This window comes from Schistocerca gregaria, chromosome 1 (assembly GCF_023897955.1).
Source record: "Schistocerca gregaria isolate iqSchGreg1 chromosome 1, iqSchGreg1.2, whole genome shotgun sequence".
Classification (NCBI taxonomy): domain Eukaryota; kingdom Metazoa; phylum Arthropoda; class Insecta; order Orthoptera; family Acrididae; genus Schistocerca; species Schistocerca gregaria.
Genome location: NC_064920.1, coordinates 71,629,533 through 71,651,055, shown reverse-complemented (window position 1 = coordinate 71,651,055; position 21,523 = coordinate 71,629,533). Strand labels below are relative to the sequence as shown.

General features: G+C 40.4%; 1 protein-coding gene across 1 annotated transcript in view; it reads left to right on the top strand.

Annotated features, from left to right (window-relative positions):
- The first annotated feature begins 12,191 nt into the window (after positions 1-12,191).
- LOC126331633 (39S ribosomal protein L19, mitochondrial) overlaps positions 12,192-21,523 on the top strand; it is an 89,850-nt gene continuing 80,518 nt past the window's right edge. Inside the window, exon 1 of the mRNA XM_049996513.1 lies at positions 12,192-12,311. Within this exon, the coding sequence (XP_049852470.1) occupies positions 12,248-12,311 (64 nt within the window). The 5' untranslated portion in view covers positions 12,192-12,247. The remainder of the gene's footprint in view (positions 12,312-21,523) is intronic.

The following is a 21,523-nucleotide window of genomic DNA, read 5'->3' as shown; positions in this document are numbered from 1 at the left end:
TCTATGGTCAACTGCATTTAATAAAAATAAAGTTTGTTAGAAATATTTTTTAGCCTCGTTTCTCAAGAAAAACAATATATGCATGTTTATTTATTAAGGGGAACATATCATTCTTCTTTAAATCTTCATGACTAATACGTTTCTTCGAAAATGGTCAGGAACAGTCTTTTAGGATTTTCATACTCTAAAATTTCAGTTACATCTTTAGCCTTAAACCAAGGGTTATATTTTATTTCATTAATCACAAGTACTTCTTTATTGTTATTAACAGTCCTGTTGTGCTTCGGAATAAATTCAAATACGTTCATTGTAGGTGTTATCGACTTCATTTCATAAAAATAATTTTTGTGTAGTCAAGCAGTAGTAGCCAGCCGAGACAGATTCAGAAACGGGGAAGGACCACTTTTGTGACAATTATGAGTTCCTAACCAGGAGCGAATTTTATTATATCATCTGTGTGATTTAATAGTTTAGTTCCTTGAGTTTCTGCGTGTAAATTTAATATCTAATAGTCACAGTTTTCGCATTTTCGTTTGCGTTGGAAAGCAAACCGATTTTGTGACATATTATACTTCCTAGTCAGGGGCGAATTATTTAGTCTCACCTGAGTGCTTCGAAGTTTCACCTGAGTGCTTCGGTAGTTAAATTTTTGAATAACTGCATATTATTCCTGCACTTTCGTCAGGTTCTACAGCAGAGTTTCGGAGCATGTGCCAAGAGTGACTGCAATTGTTGTATGATGATATAAGCTGAGTTCGTGACACTTCGCTCTCAGCTCTAGGCTGTGATGGCTTTGGTTACACAGCTTGAGGCTGCAATGGGTGGGCACCAATGTTGTGGGCCAGCTGTGGGGATCCAATGGACGTCCAGCACATCCGAGTCCTCCAATTGGTCTTCACGAGTGCCCAACCCAGTGACCGTGTGAGCTAAGGTTGACACCTCACCTGTGGTAGCGTGGGAGGTCGCCCTGTGGCGCAGCAGGCGCGAAAGACTTCCTAGGGGGCAGCATGTAAGGCCTCCCTGTTTGTCTGACAAAGAGGTTCCAGGTGCTGTCTGTGGCTGACACTGTCTCTGAGCCAGATGCTGTCGCCTGTCCTGTTTCAGAGGAAACCACTCAGCCAACAACATCCAGGCAATCACAGAGAGTGGAATTATTGGCAATTGGGAGCTCCAACATTAGGCATGTTATGGGGCCCCTTCAGGACTTGGCTGACAAGAAGGGAAAGGAAACAATTTTGCACTCCGGCCACATACCAGGTGTAATCATTCTGGATCTGGAAAGGGTCCTCTCAGATGCCATGAAGAGCACAGGGAGCAGCCAACTGCAGGTGGTTGCTTACGTCGGTACCAATGATGTGTGTCACTTAGGATCAGAAGATATTCTCTCTGGTTTCGCATGGCTAACAGAAGTGGTAAAGGCTGGCAGTCTTGCTTGCAAGATAAAAGCAGAGCTGACCATTTGCAATATAGTCGACAGACCGATTGCGGACCTGTGGTACTGAGCCAAATGGAGGGTCTGAATCAGAGGCTCAGATGGTTCTGCGACCGTCTAGGATGCAGATTCCTTAACTTACGCCAAAGGTTGGTTGTGTTTCGGGTTCTACTGAATAGGTCACGTGTTCGCTATATGCAGGAGGTGGCTACACTGCTAGCAGGGACTGTGTGGCGTGGACTGGACGGTTTTTTAGCTTAGAGGGTCTCGGGAAAACACAAGAAGGGCTTCAGTCACAAAGAGTGCAGGTCAAACACAGGAAGAATGTAGATATAGGAACCATTGGTATAACAGTTGTAAATTGATGTAGCTATGTTGGGAAAGTACCATAAATACAAGAATTAATAAAAAGCACTGATGCTCAAATCGTTATAGGCACTGAAAGCTTACCAAAGCCGGAAATAAGCTCAGCTGAAATTTTTGCGAAGAACCTAATGGTGTTCCGAAAGGATAGGCCAAATGCAGTTTGCTGTGGCGTGTTTGTTGCTGTTAGAAGTAGTTTAACTTATCACGAAATTGAAGAAGATACTTCCTGTGAGTTAGCATGGCAGAGGTCATTGTTGGCAACCGGAATAAAATAATGATAGGATCATTTTACCGACCTCCCAATTCAGATGATACAGTTGCTAGAAGTTTCAAAGAAAACTTGAGTTTGATTTCAAACACGTACCTGACTCATACAGTAATAGTTGGTGGTGACTTTAATTTACCCTCCATATCTTGGCGAAAATACATGTTTAATTCCGGAGGTATGCATGAAATATCATTCGAACTTGTGCTAAACGCATTCTTTGAAAATTATTTCGATCAGTTAGTTCAAGAGCCCACACAAATAGTAAATGGTTATGAAAACACACTTAACATCTTAGGAACAAATGCTACAGAGTTAATAACGAGCATCAAAACCGATACAGGGATTAGTGAACACAGGGTTGTCGTAGCGAGACAATATTGTAATCCCCAAATCCTCCAAAAATAAGCGAAAAATACACCTACTTAAAAAAGCAGATAAAATTTCACTTGATGCCTTCCTCAGAGACAATCTCCACACATTGCAAATTAATAATATATGTGGAGACCAGATGTGGTTTGAATTCAAAGAAATAGTATGAGAATCAATTGAGAGATTTATACCAAATAAATTAACAAACGACAGAGCTGATCCTCCTTGGTACAAAAAATGGGTTAGAAGATTGTTGCAGAAACAATGAAACTAACATGCTAAATTTAAACAGACACAAAATTCACAAGAATGTCGGTCTTTTACAGAAGCTCGAAATTATTGTTGACTTTAATGCGAGATGCTTATAACAGTTTCGACAACGAAACTTTGTCTCGAAACGTGGCAGAAAATCGAAAGAGATTCTGATCATATGTGAAGTATGTTAGAGGTGAGAAACAATCAATGCCTTCTCTGCACGATAGCAATGGAGATACTATCAAAGACAGTTCTGTAAAGAAGCGCTACTAAACACAGCCTTCCAAAATGCTTTCACAAAAGAAGTAAGCATTCCAGAATTCGAATCGAGAACAGCTGCCAACATGAGTAACATAGAAGGAAATATCCTAGGAGTAGTGAAGCAACTTAAATTACTATATAAAAGCAAGTCTTGTGGTCCAGACTGTATACCAATTAGGTTTCTTTTGGAGTATGCTAATGCATTCTCCATACTCAACAATCACATACAACTGTTCATTAAACGAAAAAACCTTACCCAAAGAATGTAAAGTTGCACTGGTCACACCAATATTCAAGAAAGGTAGTAGGAGTAATCCACTAAATTACAGGCCAATATCGTTAACATTGATGTTGACATTGATTTTGGAACATACTAGGTGCTATCCAAAACTTTAGGTACTGGTGCTGCCACCCATTGAAAACCTTACCTTTGGACTAATGGTCACCATCACCCTCGAAGTAGGTCTCATCCGCATGTACACACTGGTCCCAGCCCGTCTGCTACTGGTCAAATGCTTTCTGGAAGTCCTGTTCTTTGAGGGTGTTTATCACTGCCAGCGATGCTCCTTGAATCCTCTCCAGAGTGTGGAACCGACGGACTTTCAATTTGAGTTTCAGTTTTGGGAATAGCACGAAGTCGCAAGGTGCCAAATGGTGGCGAGTACATTGAGCAAGGTACAATAGCCTAATTGTTTTTTGCCAAAATTTCCTGGTGAGCAAGGATGTGTGACACGGCGTGTTGTCGTGATGCAGCAGCCAGTTCCCTTGACGCCAAAGTTCGGCCATCGTCGCGGCATGTTTTCACAGAGCCATCGCAAAAGTCACAGTAGTATGCGGAATTTGCTGTTTGGTTGAGTGGGACGAATTCTTTGTGCACAATTCCCTTCGTATCAAAGAAAACGATGATCATGCTCTTCACTTTGCTCTTCACCTGTCTCGCTATTTTGGATCTTGGAGAGCCTGGGCACTGTCCCCCAAACATTTGATGAATCACTGCAAGGGTCTCCTTAGCAACTTTCCCGAGATTCTCACAGAATTTGATACACACTCGCTGATCTGTTCGCGGATCCACCGTAAAATCGCAACACACCATACATAGAGTATTACGGAAATCACTGTGGACACGAAACACGTTCTCCCAGCTCAATGCCACTCTGCACATTGACTCATCAGATGTGCAGCTCTCGCCACCTAGCGGTGCAAAGATCTACTACTCCTACTAGGCAGATGGCAGCACCAGACCTGAAAATTTTGGATTCCACCTCGTATATTGTGTTCAAACTGTCGATTGACACACAGTCAACATGGGTTTGGAAAATATCGTTCCTGTGAAACAGAACTAGCTCTTTATTCACATGAAGTGTTGAGGGATTTCTAATCGATTTCGTATTTCTAGGTTTTCTGGAAGGCTTTTTACACTGTACCACACAAGCAGCTTGTAGTGAAATTGCGTGCTTATGGAATATCGTCTCAGTTATATGACTGGATTTGTGATTTCCGGCCAGAGAGGTCACAGTTCATAGTAATTGATGAAAAGTCATCGAGTAAAACAAAAGTGATTTCTGGCTTTCCCCAAGTGTAGTGTTATAGGCCCTTTGCCGTTCCTTATCTATATAAATGATTCGGGAGACAATCTGAACAGCTGCCTTAGGTTGCTTGCAGATGATGATGTCGTTTATCGACTAATAAAGTCTTCAGAAGATAAAAACAAAGCAAAACGATTTAGAAAAGATATTTGAATAGTGCGAAAATTGGCAGTTGACCCTAAATAACAGAAAGTGTAAGCTCATCCACATGAGTGCTAAAAGGAATTAATTAAACTTCATTTACACGATAAATCAGTGTAATCTAAAAGCCATAAATTCAACTAAATACCTAAGTATTACAATTACGAAGAACTTAAATTGGAAGGAACACATAGAAACTTGTTGTGGGGAGGCTAACCAAAGACTGAGTTTTATTGGCAGGACACTTGGAAAATGTAAAAGCTCTACTAAAGAGACTGGCTTCACTACACTTGTTCGTCCTCTTTTACAATACTGCTACACTGTGCGGGATCCTTACCAGATAGGACTGAGGGAGTACATCACAAAAGTTTAAAGAAGGGCACCAAGTTTTGTATTATGACGAAATACGGGAAAGTGTGTCACAGATATGATACAGGACTTGGGCTGGACATCATTAAAAGAAAGGTGTTTTTCGTTGCGTAGGAATCTTCTCATGAAATTCCAATCACCAACTTTCTCCTTTGAATGCTATAATATTTTGTTGACGCCAACCTACATAGGGAGAAAAAATCACCACGATAAAATAAGGGAAATCAGAGCTCGTACAGAAAGATATAGGTGTTCATTCTTTCCGCATGCAATACGAGATTGGAATAATAGAGAACTGTGAAGATGGTTCGATGAACCCTCTGCCAAGCACTTAAATGTGATTTGCAGACTATCCATGTAGACGTAGATGTAGGTGTAGAAAATCAAGAACTCTTTTAATCACATCTTATAATATTTTAAGTTTATATAACTCAAGATACTACTACTATTGTTGTTTGTGAAAATGGTAGTTGCAGCTCCAGCTGAAGCAGGCTTAGACCTGTGTCCATATGAAAAGAGTAAAGCAATAAAATATTTAAGTCATTATGGATTACTTGGATATTCAGTATGATACAAAACTTACACAAGTGACTGATGATGTGTTAAGAGACTAATTAATCCTATTTCAGTTAACACTCTGTCTTGAGATAAATGGTGAGTTAAGTGTAGATACCTTAAATTTTATGAGTAGACCTAATTGTGGTGTTAAAGATCCATTTGTTAACCATTATACTGGTATGTATACATGGAATAATAATATAAAATGGACTTACAAACAGAAAAGAAACAAGTATTAGAAGTAACAGAGGCAGCATTTCGTTTATAGCCATAATATAATGATATTCAGTTTGTTCACTACAGCAATGCTTTTGATGATTTAACTTCACATGAAAGAAGAAAATAAACATTTGAAATATCAGGTCACTAATGTTCTAGGATCTAGATGGAAAAGGTAATGTGTTAGGTTATGCATTTTTCCAAATACGAATAATGGTAAAGTAGAAATGAATTTAAATAAAGATTTGATCTGGTACTCGAAAATGGATAGAAATACACCAGATTATCAAAAAAATCTATTTGAAGTTTTCGTTTATGAAACTGGTCACACCTTAGATTTACAGCACATAGATTTTGATGGAGCAATAATGTATGCATACTATAATGGTTCTCTCTAATAATTAATTAGTTAAAATTTTTGTCACAAGATTTACAAAAAATAGATGGAGTGTATCAGAGACCAAGAGGCTATATATATATATATATATATATATATATATATATATATATATATATATGATGTATTTTCATACATTACTAAGATATGCTAAACCAATAGCTAATATGAGATATATAAATTTTACTAAACAATGTAGTAAACATACACACAGGGAGAGCATTTTTATTCTTTAATGATCCTTTCTATGCAGGATTGGATGAGTGTGACTTCAAATATAAATAAAGTGGAGTAATAATTAGAGAATTTCTAGAAGTGCCTAACAGAATTAATTCTGTATTTAGGTCATTACATTCTTAAAATCTTATTCTGTCTATTAGACATTGTCGAAAGAATGAATCGGAAAATTTGTAATCTAATAAAGCGATGCAAGATTTAGATGCTTCGACAATGTTATCAATTTATCCACATGTTCGTATCTGACGATGGGAGATCTGTGCTTGCCAAGGATGGAAATTTTTCCATTATCCCACACGTTGTGCTCACAAAAGAGATAACAGCCAGTTTAGTAGCAGGTATTCGAGCTGTAAGAGTATTGCCTCATGCATAGCCCCCAAAAAGTAATTTCACTGGTGGTGACAAGAATCCCAGAAAACCACTGAATGAGGACCATAGTGTTATCATTCTCCCTGCTGCCAAGGGAAACGCAACTGTTGTTTTTAATGTGACTGACTATTATAATAAGATTAACGACTTAGTAGATCGCCAAGCAAATAGGAAAGGAAGCAAAGACCCCACAAACGAAGTTCTTAGAAATGTTATGCGGTTGATAAAGAAGTCATCTATCGAACAGAGCGTTTAGAAAAGTGTGTTCAATTCAGTTGCGCTAACACCAATACTATATGGATTGCCAAAGGTGCACAAAGAATATGTTCCTCTAAGGCCTTCAGCGGTTGGTTTGTTCATCTATTCAATTGACAACTTCTTGACAACATTCTCATGACCGTCTGTGGGCCGATCGTATTCGTTTATCAAAAGTTCGACGCATTTCATCAGCAAATTAAGCTACATTGTGGTTCATCTAGAGGATATTTGATTGGTGTTGCTGTTCACTGCGGTTCCACTCAATGAAGTGTTGGAACAGATGAATCGGATATTTCCTCCCAATGTTGCAGAACGGTTTAGATATTGCCTCACAATCACGTATTCCAAATGAAACGAATCGTTCTATGAACAGATTGATGATATCGCTACAGGAAGCCCTTGATCCCGGTTATAGCGAACATCTTTCTGCAGAAATTCGAGAAGTAGGCACTGGAAACTGCAAACAAGCAATCAAATATTCGATTCCATTACATGGATGATACGTTTGTTTTGTGGTGGCATGGCAGGGAGAAATGAATCTTTTCCACAAACATCTGAAGGGGATCAGTCTGAAGATTCAGTTTACTAAAGAGGTGGAGGCAGGAAGATGATTAAATTTTCTTGATGTGCTAGCTTTCAAGAAAGATGGTAGCTTGTGCCGCATGATTTATCGAAAACGCATGCACGCTGACCATTACCTTCACTGGGATTCTACCTACCACCAACAACAAAAGCGAGGCACCATAAAAACATTGGCGAATAGAGCAAGGCAAATCTGCAAACCAGAGCTGCTTGACACAAAATTAAAAAATCTCACCAATTCATTGCTCAAGAATGATTATTCGTTCGCTGAGGTGAAAAAGCATTAAGACGACTGCATAGAAACCAAGTAATGCTCAAGCGCCAGTGAAATCGAAAGTTTTTCTGTCATTCATTAAGGACATAATAGAGCGCATAGGAAAAATCCTAAGATACAAGATCACCTAACACTGGCTAAGGATTCTCACTAAGCGCTAGAAAAAGCTGAATTTATATGATTTCTTGTGCGAGGGTTGAATGAAAGGTAATGCCTCCCCCTTAATTAACTGTATTTGAATGGAAATATTTTAATAAATCAAATGCAGAAATAATCCTTAGAATGTGATACGTGATCTTTAATTACCAATATTCATTTTTCCACATAATCACTGGTCAATTGAACACATTTCTGCCAACGATGAACAAGTTTTCTGAAGTCGTCAAGGAAGAATACGACGCACTGTTTCGGCAACAACAGTCTCATAGGTCTCTGAACGCCTTCGCCAGAAGCATAATGATGTCAACGCAGATCGTCTTTCATTATCGGGAACAGATGGAAGTCAGATGGTGCTAAATCTGGCCTGTATGGAGGGTGCCATATGGCGATGGGATTCAGTCTCTGAAGTTCTGCTGTGGTGGCAAGGAAAAGAGAATGTCACACCAGTCTACGAAAAAGATAGTAGAAACGATCTACAAAACTATGTTCAATATCTTTGACATCGATTTGTTGTAGAGTCTTAGAGCACATCCTGAGCTCAAACATAATGAGTTATATTGAAAAGAATGACTCCCTCAATACCAACCTGCATAGATTCCGCAAACATCGATTGTGTGAAACCCAACGTTCACTTTTCTCACATGACATACCGAGTGCTTTGGATCAAGCCAATTGGGTCGATGCAGAATTTTTTGATTTCCAAAAAGCATCTGATTCAGTACCACACCTACACTTATTGTCAAAAGTAAGATCATATGGGGTATCAAGTGAAATTTGTGACTGGATTTAGGACTTTTTGGTAGGGAAGAAGCAGCATGTTATCTTGGATGGAGAATCATCGACAGATGTAGAAGTAACTTCGTGTGTGTCCCATTGAAGTGTTTTGGAACCCTTGCTGTTCATGTTATATATTAATCACACTATTAATAGTACCATCAGCTTTTTGCAGGTTATGCAGTTATCTATAATGAAGTACTATATGAAAGAAGCTACATAACTATTCAGTCAGATCTTGATAAGATTTCAAAATGATGCAAAGACTGGCAACTTGTTCCCTACATTCATAAATGTAAAATTTTGTTCTTCACAAAACGAAGAAACGTATATCCTGTGACAATAATATCAATGAGTCGCTCTTGGAAACAGCCAACTCATACAAATACCTGGTGTAACACTTTGTGGGATATGAAGTGCAATGATCACATAGGCTCAGTTGTGGGTAAGGTGGGTGTGTTTATTTATTTATTTATTGGTTTATTGGTGCAATATGGGAAGTGCAATCACTCTACAAACAGATTGCCTACAAATCACTTATGCGACCTGTTCTAGAATATTGCTCAAGTGTGTGGGACCCATACCAATCAGACCTAACAGAGGATACTGAACATATATAAAGGCAGCGCAAATGGCCACAGGTTTGTTTAATCTGTGAGAGAGTTTCACAGAGGTACTGAAGGAACTGAACTTGCAGACTCTTGAAGACAGGTGTAAGCTATTCCGATAAAACCTGTAAACAAAGTTTCCAGAACCGGCTTTAAATAAGGACTCTAGAAATATCCTACACTCTTCTATGTATCGCTCACATAGAGATAGTGAAAATAAGATTAGAATAATTACTGCACCACACAGGCATCCAAACACTCATTCTTCCTACACTCCAAACGAGAGTGGAATGGGATAAAACCGTAATAATTGGTACAAACCCTCTGCCATGAACTTCACCGTCATTTTGCAGAGTATAGATTTAGATGTAGATATAGATGTAGAACTTTTTGTAGTATGACAAAAGATGCGGGACTTGAGTCACGCAATTGAACACTGGGTGTTTGTACGTGCAACTGCCATTAGCAGTGGCGTCACTGTAGTCGCGAGTGTGAACCAGGCTGAAACCTCCGTGAAAATGCCACGGCATTCGTAACAAGGAGATTTACAGCTTTGTATTGTCTTTTATTTGAAATTTAAGTCATATCTTCCCTAATAGAGAGCACTGGCATCGAAGATTGCACCAGTGACCTCAATATTAACCCTTTCAGACCCTGTGGTTACAATTGTGTACAACAGTTTTCACGACGTCTTAGCTGCAATAGAAATATTTTTCCTCAATTTGGAGCTGATGTACATATTTGTGAATATTCATTCTTTTCACTGTGCACAAGTGCTGCCATCTGTTGTGCAGCACTATAAACATATCAACAGATTAATGTAGCAGTGCAGAGCAGTTTGTGACCTTGAAAGTACCTGGTAGTCTTTGGTAAGCTATAACCAACAGTATAGTTGAGTAGCAGTATTATTGTTTTGCATGAACATTGTAGAATGTTCGACTTATTTATTGCAACAATCAATATTTCAGAACCATTTGTTTCAGTCAACAAAAAGAAGCGATATTTTTCTGTGTGCACAATTGTAGCCATGAGGTCCCAAGAACAATGTTTTACATAAGTTTGAGTATCTTATGTTTCCTTCATATGTAGTGCTTGTTCGAACAGTTTCTTGTTATCCTGACGATTGTATGAGTTTTGACTGGGATTTATTCAAAACATATGAAGTATGTTGTATTACTATGTATTGTTATGAGCAACAATTAGGAAAATTGACAGAGCATTGAAGCTCCAGATGAGAATGTCGTTATGTCTACTGTAAATTATTATTTTAGGGAAATACCACTAGTGCTATTATTATTTGTGAATATTTCAGTTTAGTTCATTATGTCAAAGAAACAGTATTTCAACATTGGGCACGATGCAGATTCCATTTTAGAGATGCTGCTGAATGGAGAGGTGTCAAATTTCGATTTCATCAGATGAAGAATCAGTTCCTGATGTAGAATCCTACTGTACTTCAAGAGAGGAGGAAGTGAGAGTGGGGCTGACAAAATAAAAAGGGGAGAAACCAATCACGAGTCAACTGCAAATAATGAAAGTGGTTTGTGCAGTGACAATGATAACAACGATAGTGATATTCAAGACAGTGATTCACTTATGAACAATGAGCTCAGTGATGTAAAATACATTTTGTCAGAAAAAAAGGACATCAAGTGGTGTCATCGGGCTCTCTCTATACTGGATTCATATTACGAATGGGAACAATGTATTGAAGAACAGGAAATACTTTCTCCTTCAACTTATTTCAGCAAGTACATTACCAATGATGTGTTCAGTACTATGGCTGATATGACAAACCTATATGCCTTGCAGAGTGGAACAATTAGCAATTTCAAGCAAACTACACCAGCGGAACTCCAAATCTTGTTTGGGCTTCATATAATTATGGGAACTCTAAAATTTCCTAGAGTCCAAATGTATTGGGACACAACATTGAAAATGCAATTATTCTTGGACAGTATGCCCAGAAATAGATTCTTCCAACTCAGAACAAATTTACATCTTGTTAACAACATGGCTATACCAACAGACAATAATGAAACGTTCTATAAAGTTCGGTCTATATACACTGCCATGCGTAACATGTCTGGACACCTCGAATAGAAAACGAGGCCGACCATCTGTCACACCTCCAGATACACCTGTTTAAAGATGATGAGGAGAAAATAGGCCTCCTGAAGAGATTCAGTTTGATGGAACACAACACTTGCCTCTTCATGAATGTGGTGCACTGCCTACCAGGTGGAAATTTCCGGGATGCAAGGGACGTTCATGAATAAAATGTGAAAAATGTATTGTACATCTTTGTTTGTCAAAGGAAAAAGAACTGTTTCCGTTCATTTCATGTCAATTACAACCACATAATGAACGCAATTCCTGACTCATTTCATTTTTAAGTAAAAGTATGGTGAATTTTGCATGTATTTTGCGTGTAAATGAGTTCAAATTTATGTGTAATGTTTAAATAAATTAGTTTTGTCTCCTCTGATTTCAGTGTTGATTGAGACCCAGTGTGCACAAATGTGTACAAATTGTTTTTCGAAAATGGTAACATATCTTTTTATAAATGTTGCTTGTAAAATCATTAAAAATCGTCCAAGTCCATTACAGTATATAAAAAAAATTCCTTCCTCCAGAAAAATTCGGGTCTGAAAGGGTTAAGCATGGAGGTATACCTCCATGTTATTAAGCTACGTGGTTTGAACTCATTGTAATCTTTGATGTAGTATGTAAACAATTCGGTGTGGTAGGTACTAGGTAGCGTCATGAGGATGGCGTGTAGATTGAGTTCTAGATATGCCAAACACTTATTCCAGTCACGCTGTTGTGGTAAATATCTATCAGTAGATGTATGCCTGTGTGGTATTAACCCGTTAGTGTTTTCTACGGAAGAATGTTATGATATTGACAGGTTTTTGTTGTGTCGTGGAAAATACAGATCAAAAATGTATTTGTGCATGAAAGACACTCAAACACACACACAATTTTTTTACACCTAATAGTACATGTTGTGACATGGAGCGTAAGTGATTGATTTCAAATATCTGCAGTTCGGTGTGGTACGTCATGGGACAAAATGAGGGAGAAATGTGCAGTACTACTAACTGTGACAGTGGATAACTGGTAGCACTACGGTGCTTAAGGAAATGGAAATATTTGCGCCTTCCATAAATCATAATTGCATTACATTGTTAAGAGTGTCGCTGTGTTTGTTTTCATCCCGGGCCCCGACATTAGTGTTCATATTTTTGTAAATTCTTCTAACAAATGTATTAAAATAAAATATTGACAATTTTGAAATGCCACCGCTAAGGAAGTTTTCATAATTTGAGCGTGGTTTTACCATCCTTATTGCAGAGAAGTGAGTCACTCACGTAATGCTCATAGTTAACATTTATATATCTCAACCAGATTCTCACCTCAGGGTACGCTACAGCTCAGATTGTGGTGACAGACTGGTCTGCAGTATATCCCGAATTCTAGGTTATGTTGAAAGATGTAGTATAGTTGTGAGATGATGAAGCGGTATCAAACACTTCAGTAATGTCTCTGCACCTCTATCTTCTTATAGATCATGTTGCTTTAACCTTATGTGGTAGGAATTACGCTTTCATTTGTATTTATAGGGTATTTTGTAGTTGATTTCAGTGTTACAAAACACCATTCTAATGCCCCTTTATCAAACATGATTATAATGAGGATACTGTGTTATCAACATTTTACATTTCATAGAGAGTACAGTCGGCGCATGTACCCCATATACTGCATAAGTGCCAAAAATAGTTGCTTATGGTGTGAATGGCAGTAGCCCGTCAACAAACTTCTTGTTGTTTGGAGTCAGTTGTCACTTTCCACACCATGCAGACATCATGTCTGAATCATGTTGCAATTAGTTTTTATCTCCTTATGACTCTACTGGATGCTAAATGACAGCATCAGATGTAAGAGAGAACTGCTCAGGTTGTCTCCTAAATGATTGATACAGATCAAGAACAGTAATGGCCTATAACACTTCTGGCAGGGTGGACTGAAGCAGAGCTTGGAGCCAAAAACGATGTGCCAGGAGTCGGGCATTGGTCACCGACAGCAGTCGCCTGTGCGTCCCACAGCTGTAGCAAGACATTTTTGTTACACTGTTCAGGATGTAATTGCCTTGGTTCAACCTTTGAGAATGCTCCTCCAGCTTAACCAACTTCTGTGCCGTCAAGATGCTGCTGATTGTGACGGCCACCCCAGACATAGCCTCTGCTCCAGACCATTCGGAGTAACATGTAATCGCAGCCTGAACTGTGCAGACAACAGCAAGCAACAGAACATAAACCCCTCCCTGACCAGCCGTCATGGTTGAACAGTCGGGCAGCAATATGGTGTGCAGCCCATGTTGTTCAGCTGTGTCGATGATTCTGCAATATCTACAGCACCAGGCTGCAAACCTCTATTTGCTGCCTGAGCATGCAGGCACTATACTGCCTTCTTGGGATTACAATAAAGGAGCCCCCCCCCCCTCCCCGGTGAGGTATCAACAATGGTTACTATTTAAGGAATGGAGACTCTCTCTAAGGAAGGTGTCAAGTGAATTTTTGTCCGACTTTTGAAATAGGTATATTTGTGTTTGTTTTTCCTATATTTAAATGATTTAAATGTGGCGCCATTTAACCTGTGTAACTTCAATGACCTGTAGTTGCCAAATCATGTATCCGCCATGACACTAATTGCTGTCAATTATTTGTTACTAAAATAGAGTATGTTATGCCAACTATTGTGTCCTCATGATCACTTTGACCTCCTCCGTTTTTTCCCTGTCCGCTTTGACCTCCTCCTGAGGAGGGCATTCCACCTCGTGAGGAAGTCATGCTGCTCATACAGGATTATGTTCATAGTCAACTCATCTCCCTGACTATCTGGCTTCAGGCTGTTGCAGTCAGCATTTTCCTTCCTCACTTGACTTTTTCCCTTTGTACCATTGACATCCCTCTGTCATTCTATGTCACCAGGACAAACTTCCTCCAGCTAATTAGGCAGCTACCTCATCCCTTTCTGCAGCTCGGTGACTTTAATACGTACCATCCCCTTTAGGGTTCTCCCAGAACCTGTCCGAGAGGTGTCCTCTTGGCTGGCGTTCTCCATCAACTTAACCTCTTCTGCTTAACACAGGAGCACCCATGTTCCTTCCAGACCCCTCCCACACCTGTTCCCATTTGGACCTAGCCTTCTCCACTGCCTAGCTTGCCCATCGTCTACAGTGGTTCATTCTCTCTGACACATACTTGAGCGACCATTTCCTGTGTGCTATATGTTGGCCGACTCCTACCCCACTTATGTGCCCACACAAATGGCAGCTTACTAAGGCCGAATTGATGCTTTACTTCTTCCTGGCAACCTTCAATGAACAAGATTTCGCCAGTTGTGATGACCAGATGGAATATCTCATAAACATTATCCTTACTGCCGCAGAATATTGCATTCCTTGCACTTCCTCTTTACTGCTCCGTGTCCCAGTCCCTTGGTGGGCCAAGGCGTGCCACAACGCAGTTCGCATGTGGAGTCATGTTCTTTGGGATTGCAGAAACGCTAGCTGGATTTCATTTACTAGTTCTTTTAACAGTTCCAGTCCCTCTTCCATCATGTGGACCAACCTCTGACGGCTCTCTAGGACCAAGTTCCATTCACCAATTTCCAGCCAGATGGTAGCGTACACGTCACAGTGGACCCTATTGCCATCTCCGACACCTTGGGCCACAATTTTGCACAGATTTCGAGCTCCTCTCACTATCACCATGCCTTGGAAATGAACAGAGGAGACTTGAGACAATACCTTCTTTACTTTCAGGGAGCTGGATCGTGCTCTCGTTTCATCCTGATCTTCTTCCCCATGGCCAGACGATGTTCACAGGCAGGCACTTTCTCCTTCATACGTACTACCGCATCTGGGCAGAGATCACGTTTCCCATACGCTGGCATGAAGCCACTGTCATACCCATACCTAAGCCTGCTAATGACAAACTCCTTCCTTCTAGCTGCCGCCGTATTTCTCTCGCCAGCTGTGTTTGCAGGGTGATAAGATGTATGATTCATTCCTGGCTGGCTTCATGGCTTGAGTTTTGCAATTTACTAACCACTGCACAGTGTGGATTTCAAGCACGCTGTTCCGCAGTTGACCATCTTGTCACTTTGTCCACCCATGTCATGAATGCAGAAATCCCAGACTGGCCGTGTTTTTCGATATGGAGAAAGCCTATGACACCTGCGGGAGGACTGGTATCCTCCGTACACTCTACTTGTGGGATTTTCATGGCAGCATGCCCCGTTTCCTGCAGGAATTTTTAAAAGACCGAATTTTCAAGGTACTTATGGGATCTGTCTTGTCGGGCACATTATCCAGGAAGACGGTGTGCTTCAGGGTTCCGTCCTGAGCGTCGTTCTCTTTGTTATCGGCGTTAACTCTATAATGGCCTGTTTCCCACCAGGTGTCTCCATCTCCCTTTCCGTTGACAATTTTGCCATACATTTCAGTTCTCCATGGACTTGTCTCATTGAGCAGCATCGTTAGCAATGTCTCTACCGTCTTTTCTCCTGGAGCATTGACAGTGACTTTTGTTTTCCACTGACAAAACTGTTTGTATGAAAATCTGGCAGCACAATTGGTTTCTTCCATCATCTTTACGTCTTGGATCTGTTGCTCTTCCATTTGTTGAAACTACGAAATTCGTGGTGCTCATGCTTGATAGGAAACCTTCTTGGTCCTCCGATGTCTCTTACCTGGCAGCCCGCTGTATGAGGTCCCTCATTGTACTGTGTGTCCTCAATGATATTTATTGTGGAGCAAATTGAACCACCCTTCTCCATTTCTACCGGTTCCTTGTCCCTTCGAAACTAGACTATTGATGTTTCGTTTACACAACTGCACGTCCGCCCTTCCTACACCATCTTAATACTATTCACCATAGTGGCATCTGTTTGGCTACTGGTTCGTTTTACATAAGCCCAGTTAAGAGTCTGTATGCAGAAGCTGCCTGACTACTGCTATCCTACTGCCATGACTTTCTCTTCACCAGGTATGCATGCCCTTTGTCTGCAATTTCCCAATGGCAATTTCTCACTGGTGTGAACCCTTCACCACCTTGGCTTCGTTTGGCAGCACATGTTCGCCTTGGCCTTCATTGTCTTCTTAATTCCACTACTCCAGCCTTGCTCTATTTCCTTCAGTTTCACAAACTTTGCATGGAACTTCGCAGTAGTACCTTTGTGTACATTGATGACTCTTGGACTGACTGTGGTGTTGGGTGTGCCTTGGTCATTGGCACTGACATTTTTTGATATCAGATTCCGGAACACTCCTCAAAATTTACAGCAGAGCTCTCACCGCTTTGTACTCATTGCCCTCAACCTTTGACGGTCCATCATATCCTGACGGAATGCCCCTTTTGAACCACTTACGTTCTCATTTGTGTTTGCTGTCTTAAGTTATCGGCTTTGTTAGCAAACGATGCATGGGCTGTCAACCGCATTTTACTTTTTATTCATTGTAGCAGTATTGCAAAGGACATTTAATCTTTAGTTTAGGACCTCCGTTTCTCTATGGTCTATTTTATAGACCTTTCTCCACATTACTATTTTTAGCTGTCTTCTCTTCTGTCGACTGGGATTAAAGAATGAAATAAACAAATAACTTTGTGATCAGCAACAGTAGACTGTGCACAACCCTGATCAACTATTGCTGCATCCTCAGCCTAATTAATGGTGTTCCAAAATTATCTTTACAACTGTGATCATGTCTGTTTTAGAAACTGTGACAGAAAGGTGTAGTTTGCAGCATCATAATGTTCACACTCTTCTGAAGTTATTGTAGCTGTTTAATAGAGTTCAAGATGTGCGAAGTTGGTAGCACGCAAGATACCTAAGCAAAATTTGAGTTATCTTGTGTCCAGCCTGTTTTTGTTGTTGTTGTCTTCAGTCCTGAGACTGGTTTGATGCAGCTCTCCATGCTACTCTATCCTGTGCTAGCTTCATCATCTCCCAGTACCTACTGCAACCTACATCCTTCTGAATCTGCTTAGTGTATTCATCTCTTGGTCTCCCTCTACAGTTTTTACCCTCCACACTACCCTCCAATACTATATTGGTGATTCCTTGATGCCTCAGAACATGTCCTACCAACCGATCCCTTCTTCTCGTCAAGTTGTGCCACAAACTTCTCTTCTCCCCAATCCTATTCAATACCTCCTCATTAGTTATATGATCAACCCATCTAATCTTCAGCATTCTTCTGTAGCACCACATTAAGAAAACTTCTATTCGCTTCTTGTCCAAACTATTTATCGTCCATGTTTCACTTCCATACATAGTTACACTCCATACAAATACTTTCAGAAACGACTTCCTGACACTTAAATCTATACTTGATGTTAACAAATTTCTCTTCTCCAGAAATGTTTTCCTTGCCATTGCCAGTCTACATTTTATATCCTCTCTACTTTGACCATCATCAGTTATTTTGCTCCCCAAATAGCAAAACTCCTTTACTACTTTAAGTGTCTCATTTCCTAATCTAATTCCCTCAGCATCACCCGACTTAATTCGACTACATTCCATTATCCTCGTTTTGCTTTTGTTGATGTTCATCTTATATCCTCCTTTCAAGACACTGTCCATTCCATTCAACTGCTCTTCCAAGTCCTTTGCTGTCTCTGACAGAATTACAATGTCATCGGCGAACCTCAAAGTTTTTATTTCTTCTCCATGGATTTTAATACCTACTCCGAATTTTTCTTTTGTTTCCTTCACTGCTTGCTCAATATACAGATGGAATAACATCGGGGAGAGACTACATCCCTGTCTCACTCCCTTCCCAACCACTGCTTCCCTTTCATGTCCTTCGACTCTTATAACTGCCATCTGGCTTCTGTACAAATTGTAAATAGCCTTTCGCTCCCTGTATTTTACCCCTGCCACCTTCAGAATTTGAAAGAGAGTGTTCCAGTTAGCATTGTCAAAAGCTTTCTCTACATCTACAAATACTAGAAACATAGGTTTGCCCTTCCTTAATCTATCTTCTAAGATAAGTCGTAGGGTCAGTATTGCCTCACGTGTTCCAATAATTCTATGGAATCCAAAATGATCTTCCCCGAGGTCAGCTTCTTCTAGTTTTTCCATTCGTCTGTAAAGAATTCGTGTTAGTATTTTGCAGCTGTGGCTTTCTTTGGGATTGGAATTATTATATTCTTCGTGAAGTCTGAGGGTATTTCGCCTGTTTCATACATCTTGCTCACCAGATGGTAGAGTTTTGTCAGGACTTGCTCTCCCAAGGCCGTCAGTAGTTCCAATGGTATGTTGTCTACTCCGGGGGCCTTGTTTCGACTCAGGTCTTTCAGTGTTCTGTCAAACTCTTCATGCAGTACCGTATCTGCCATTTCACCTACATCCTCTTCCATTTCCATAATATTGTCCGCAAGTACATCACCCTTGTATGGACCCTCTATATACTCCTTCCACCTTCCTGCTTTCCCTTCTTTGCTTAGAACTGGGTTTCCATCTGAGCTCTTGATATTCATACAAGTCGTTCTCTTTTCTCCAAAGGTCTCTTTAATTTTCCTATACGCAGTATCTATCTTACCCCTAGTGAGATAAGCCTCTACATCCTTACATTTGTCCTCTAGCCATTCCTGCTTGCACTTCCTGTCGATGTCATTTATGAGACGTTTGTATTCCTTTTTGCCTGCTTCATTTACTGCATTTTTCTATTTTCTCCTTTCATCAATTAAATTCAATATTTCTTCTGTTACCCAAGGATTTCTACTAGCCCTCGTCTTTTTACCTACTTTATCCTCTGCTGCCTTCACTACTTGATCCCTCAGAGCTACCCATTCTTCTTCTACTGTATTTCTTTCCCCTATTCCTGTCAATTGTTCCCTTATGCTCTCCCTGAAACTCTGTACAACCTCTGGTTCTTTTAGTTTATCCAGGTCCCATCTCCTTAATTTCCCACCTTTTTGCAGTTTCTTCAGTTTTAATCTACAGGTCATAACCAATAGATTGTGGTCAGAGTGCACATCTGCCCCTGGAAATGTTTTACAATTTAAAACCTGGTTCCTAAATCTCTGTCTTACCATTATATAATCTATCTGATACCTTTTAGTATCTCCAGGGTTCTTCCATGTGTACAATCTTCTTTCATGATTCTTAAACCAAGTGTTAGCTATGATTAAGTTGTGCTCTGTGCAAAATTCTACCAGGTGGCTTCCTCTTTCATTTCATAGCCCCAATCCATATTCACCTACTACGTTTCCTTCTCTCCCTTTTCCTACACACGAATTCCAGTCACCCATGACTATTAATTTTTCGTCTCCCTTCACTATCTGAATAATTTCTTTTATTTCATCATACATTTCTTCAATTTCCTCATCATCTGCAGAGCTAGTTGGCATATAAACTTGTACTATTGTAGTAGGTGTGGGCTTCATATCTATCTTGGCCACAATAATGCATTCACTATGCTGTTTGTAGTAGCTTACCCGCATTCCTATTTTCCTATTCATTATTAAACCTACTCCTGCATTACCCCTATTTGATTTTGTGTTTATGACCCTGTAGTCTCCTGACCAAAAGTCTTGTTCCTCCTGCCACCAAACTTCATTAATTCCCACTATATCTAACTTTAACCTATCCATTTCCCTTTTTAAATTTTCTAACCTACCTGCCCGATTAAGGGATCTGACATTCCACGTTCCGATCCGTAGAACGCCAGTTTTCTTTCTCCTGATAACCACGTCCTCTTGAGTAGTCCCCGCCCGGAGATCCGAATAGGGGACTATTTTACCTCTGGAATGTTTTACCCAAGAGGATGCCATCATCATTTAATCACACAGTAAAGCTGCATGCCCTCGGGAAAAATTACGGCCGTAGTTTCCCCTTGCTTCAGCCATTTGCAGTACCAGCACAGCAAGGCCGTTTTGGTTATTGTTACAAGGCCAGTTCAGTCAACCATCCATACTGTTGCCGTTGCAACTACTGAAAAGGGTGCTGCCCCTCTTCAGGAACCACGCGTTTGTCTGTCCATACCCCTCCAATGTGGTTGTACCTACGGTATAGCTATCTGTATCGCTGAGGCACGCAAGCCTCCCCACCAACGTCAAGGTCCATGGTTTAGCATATCATTATTAAAATATGCAGTAGTTGCTGTTCTAATGAGAGCTCACAGCCAAGCGATCTAAGGTGCTGCAGTCATGGACTGTGCGGCTGGTCCCAGTGGAGGTTAGAGTCCTCCCTCGGGCATGGGTGTGTGTGTGACTGGTGACCTTAGAAGAGTCCCACCCCCCACCCCAAAAAAAAAATGGGCGCACTGTTTCCGCAGGCCTGCATTGAGGTCTGGTTTATGGTGTTTTGCCCTCTGCCACACACCGTTGGGTGGCTTGCGGAGTATAAATGTAGATATAGATGTAGAATAAGGATTCTCCTACGCCAGTCCACTGACCTGGAAATGTGTCGTCCAGTGTTGTCCTAGTGACTGACGCCCAGTAAGCAGGGCCATCATCTTGCTACTACGTGCTATTAGATTGCAGTTCTGCATCCTGTGAGAATGCAAACTGTTCCACCATGTTCAGATTAACAGCTGAGGTTATTGACACCTCCGCTAAGAAAACAGGCTCACCATCCGTTCATGAAGCAGAACACGTCACACATTTATTTTTGGACCATCACTCACAGTTTCTCTTCTAATGGTTGTTCAGACTTCCAGATTCTCACACTGTATCAGCTTATCTTTCTGGACACATGAAAGCAAGCTTTTTGGGTGAACATCACCTTTTTCGGACAGTCTGGGTTATCATTGATGCAACTGATTCTCAACTGCTATATCATCAGGTTGAAGTGCATGCAGCAGCTGCACCTTGTAGGCATCATGCTTCAGTCTCCTGTGTAGTAGTCTGTGTACTGTGGTTGGTGTTCACTGCAAGTGTCAAAACATTTGATGGATTGATTTGGTAGGGCTAAATGCCTGTTGCACCTGCCACATTTTGATCACAAATACTCAGATGCTAGGACTC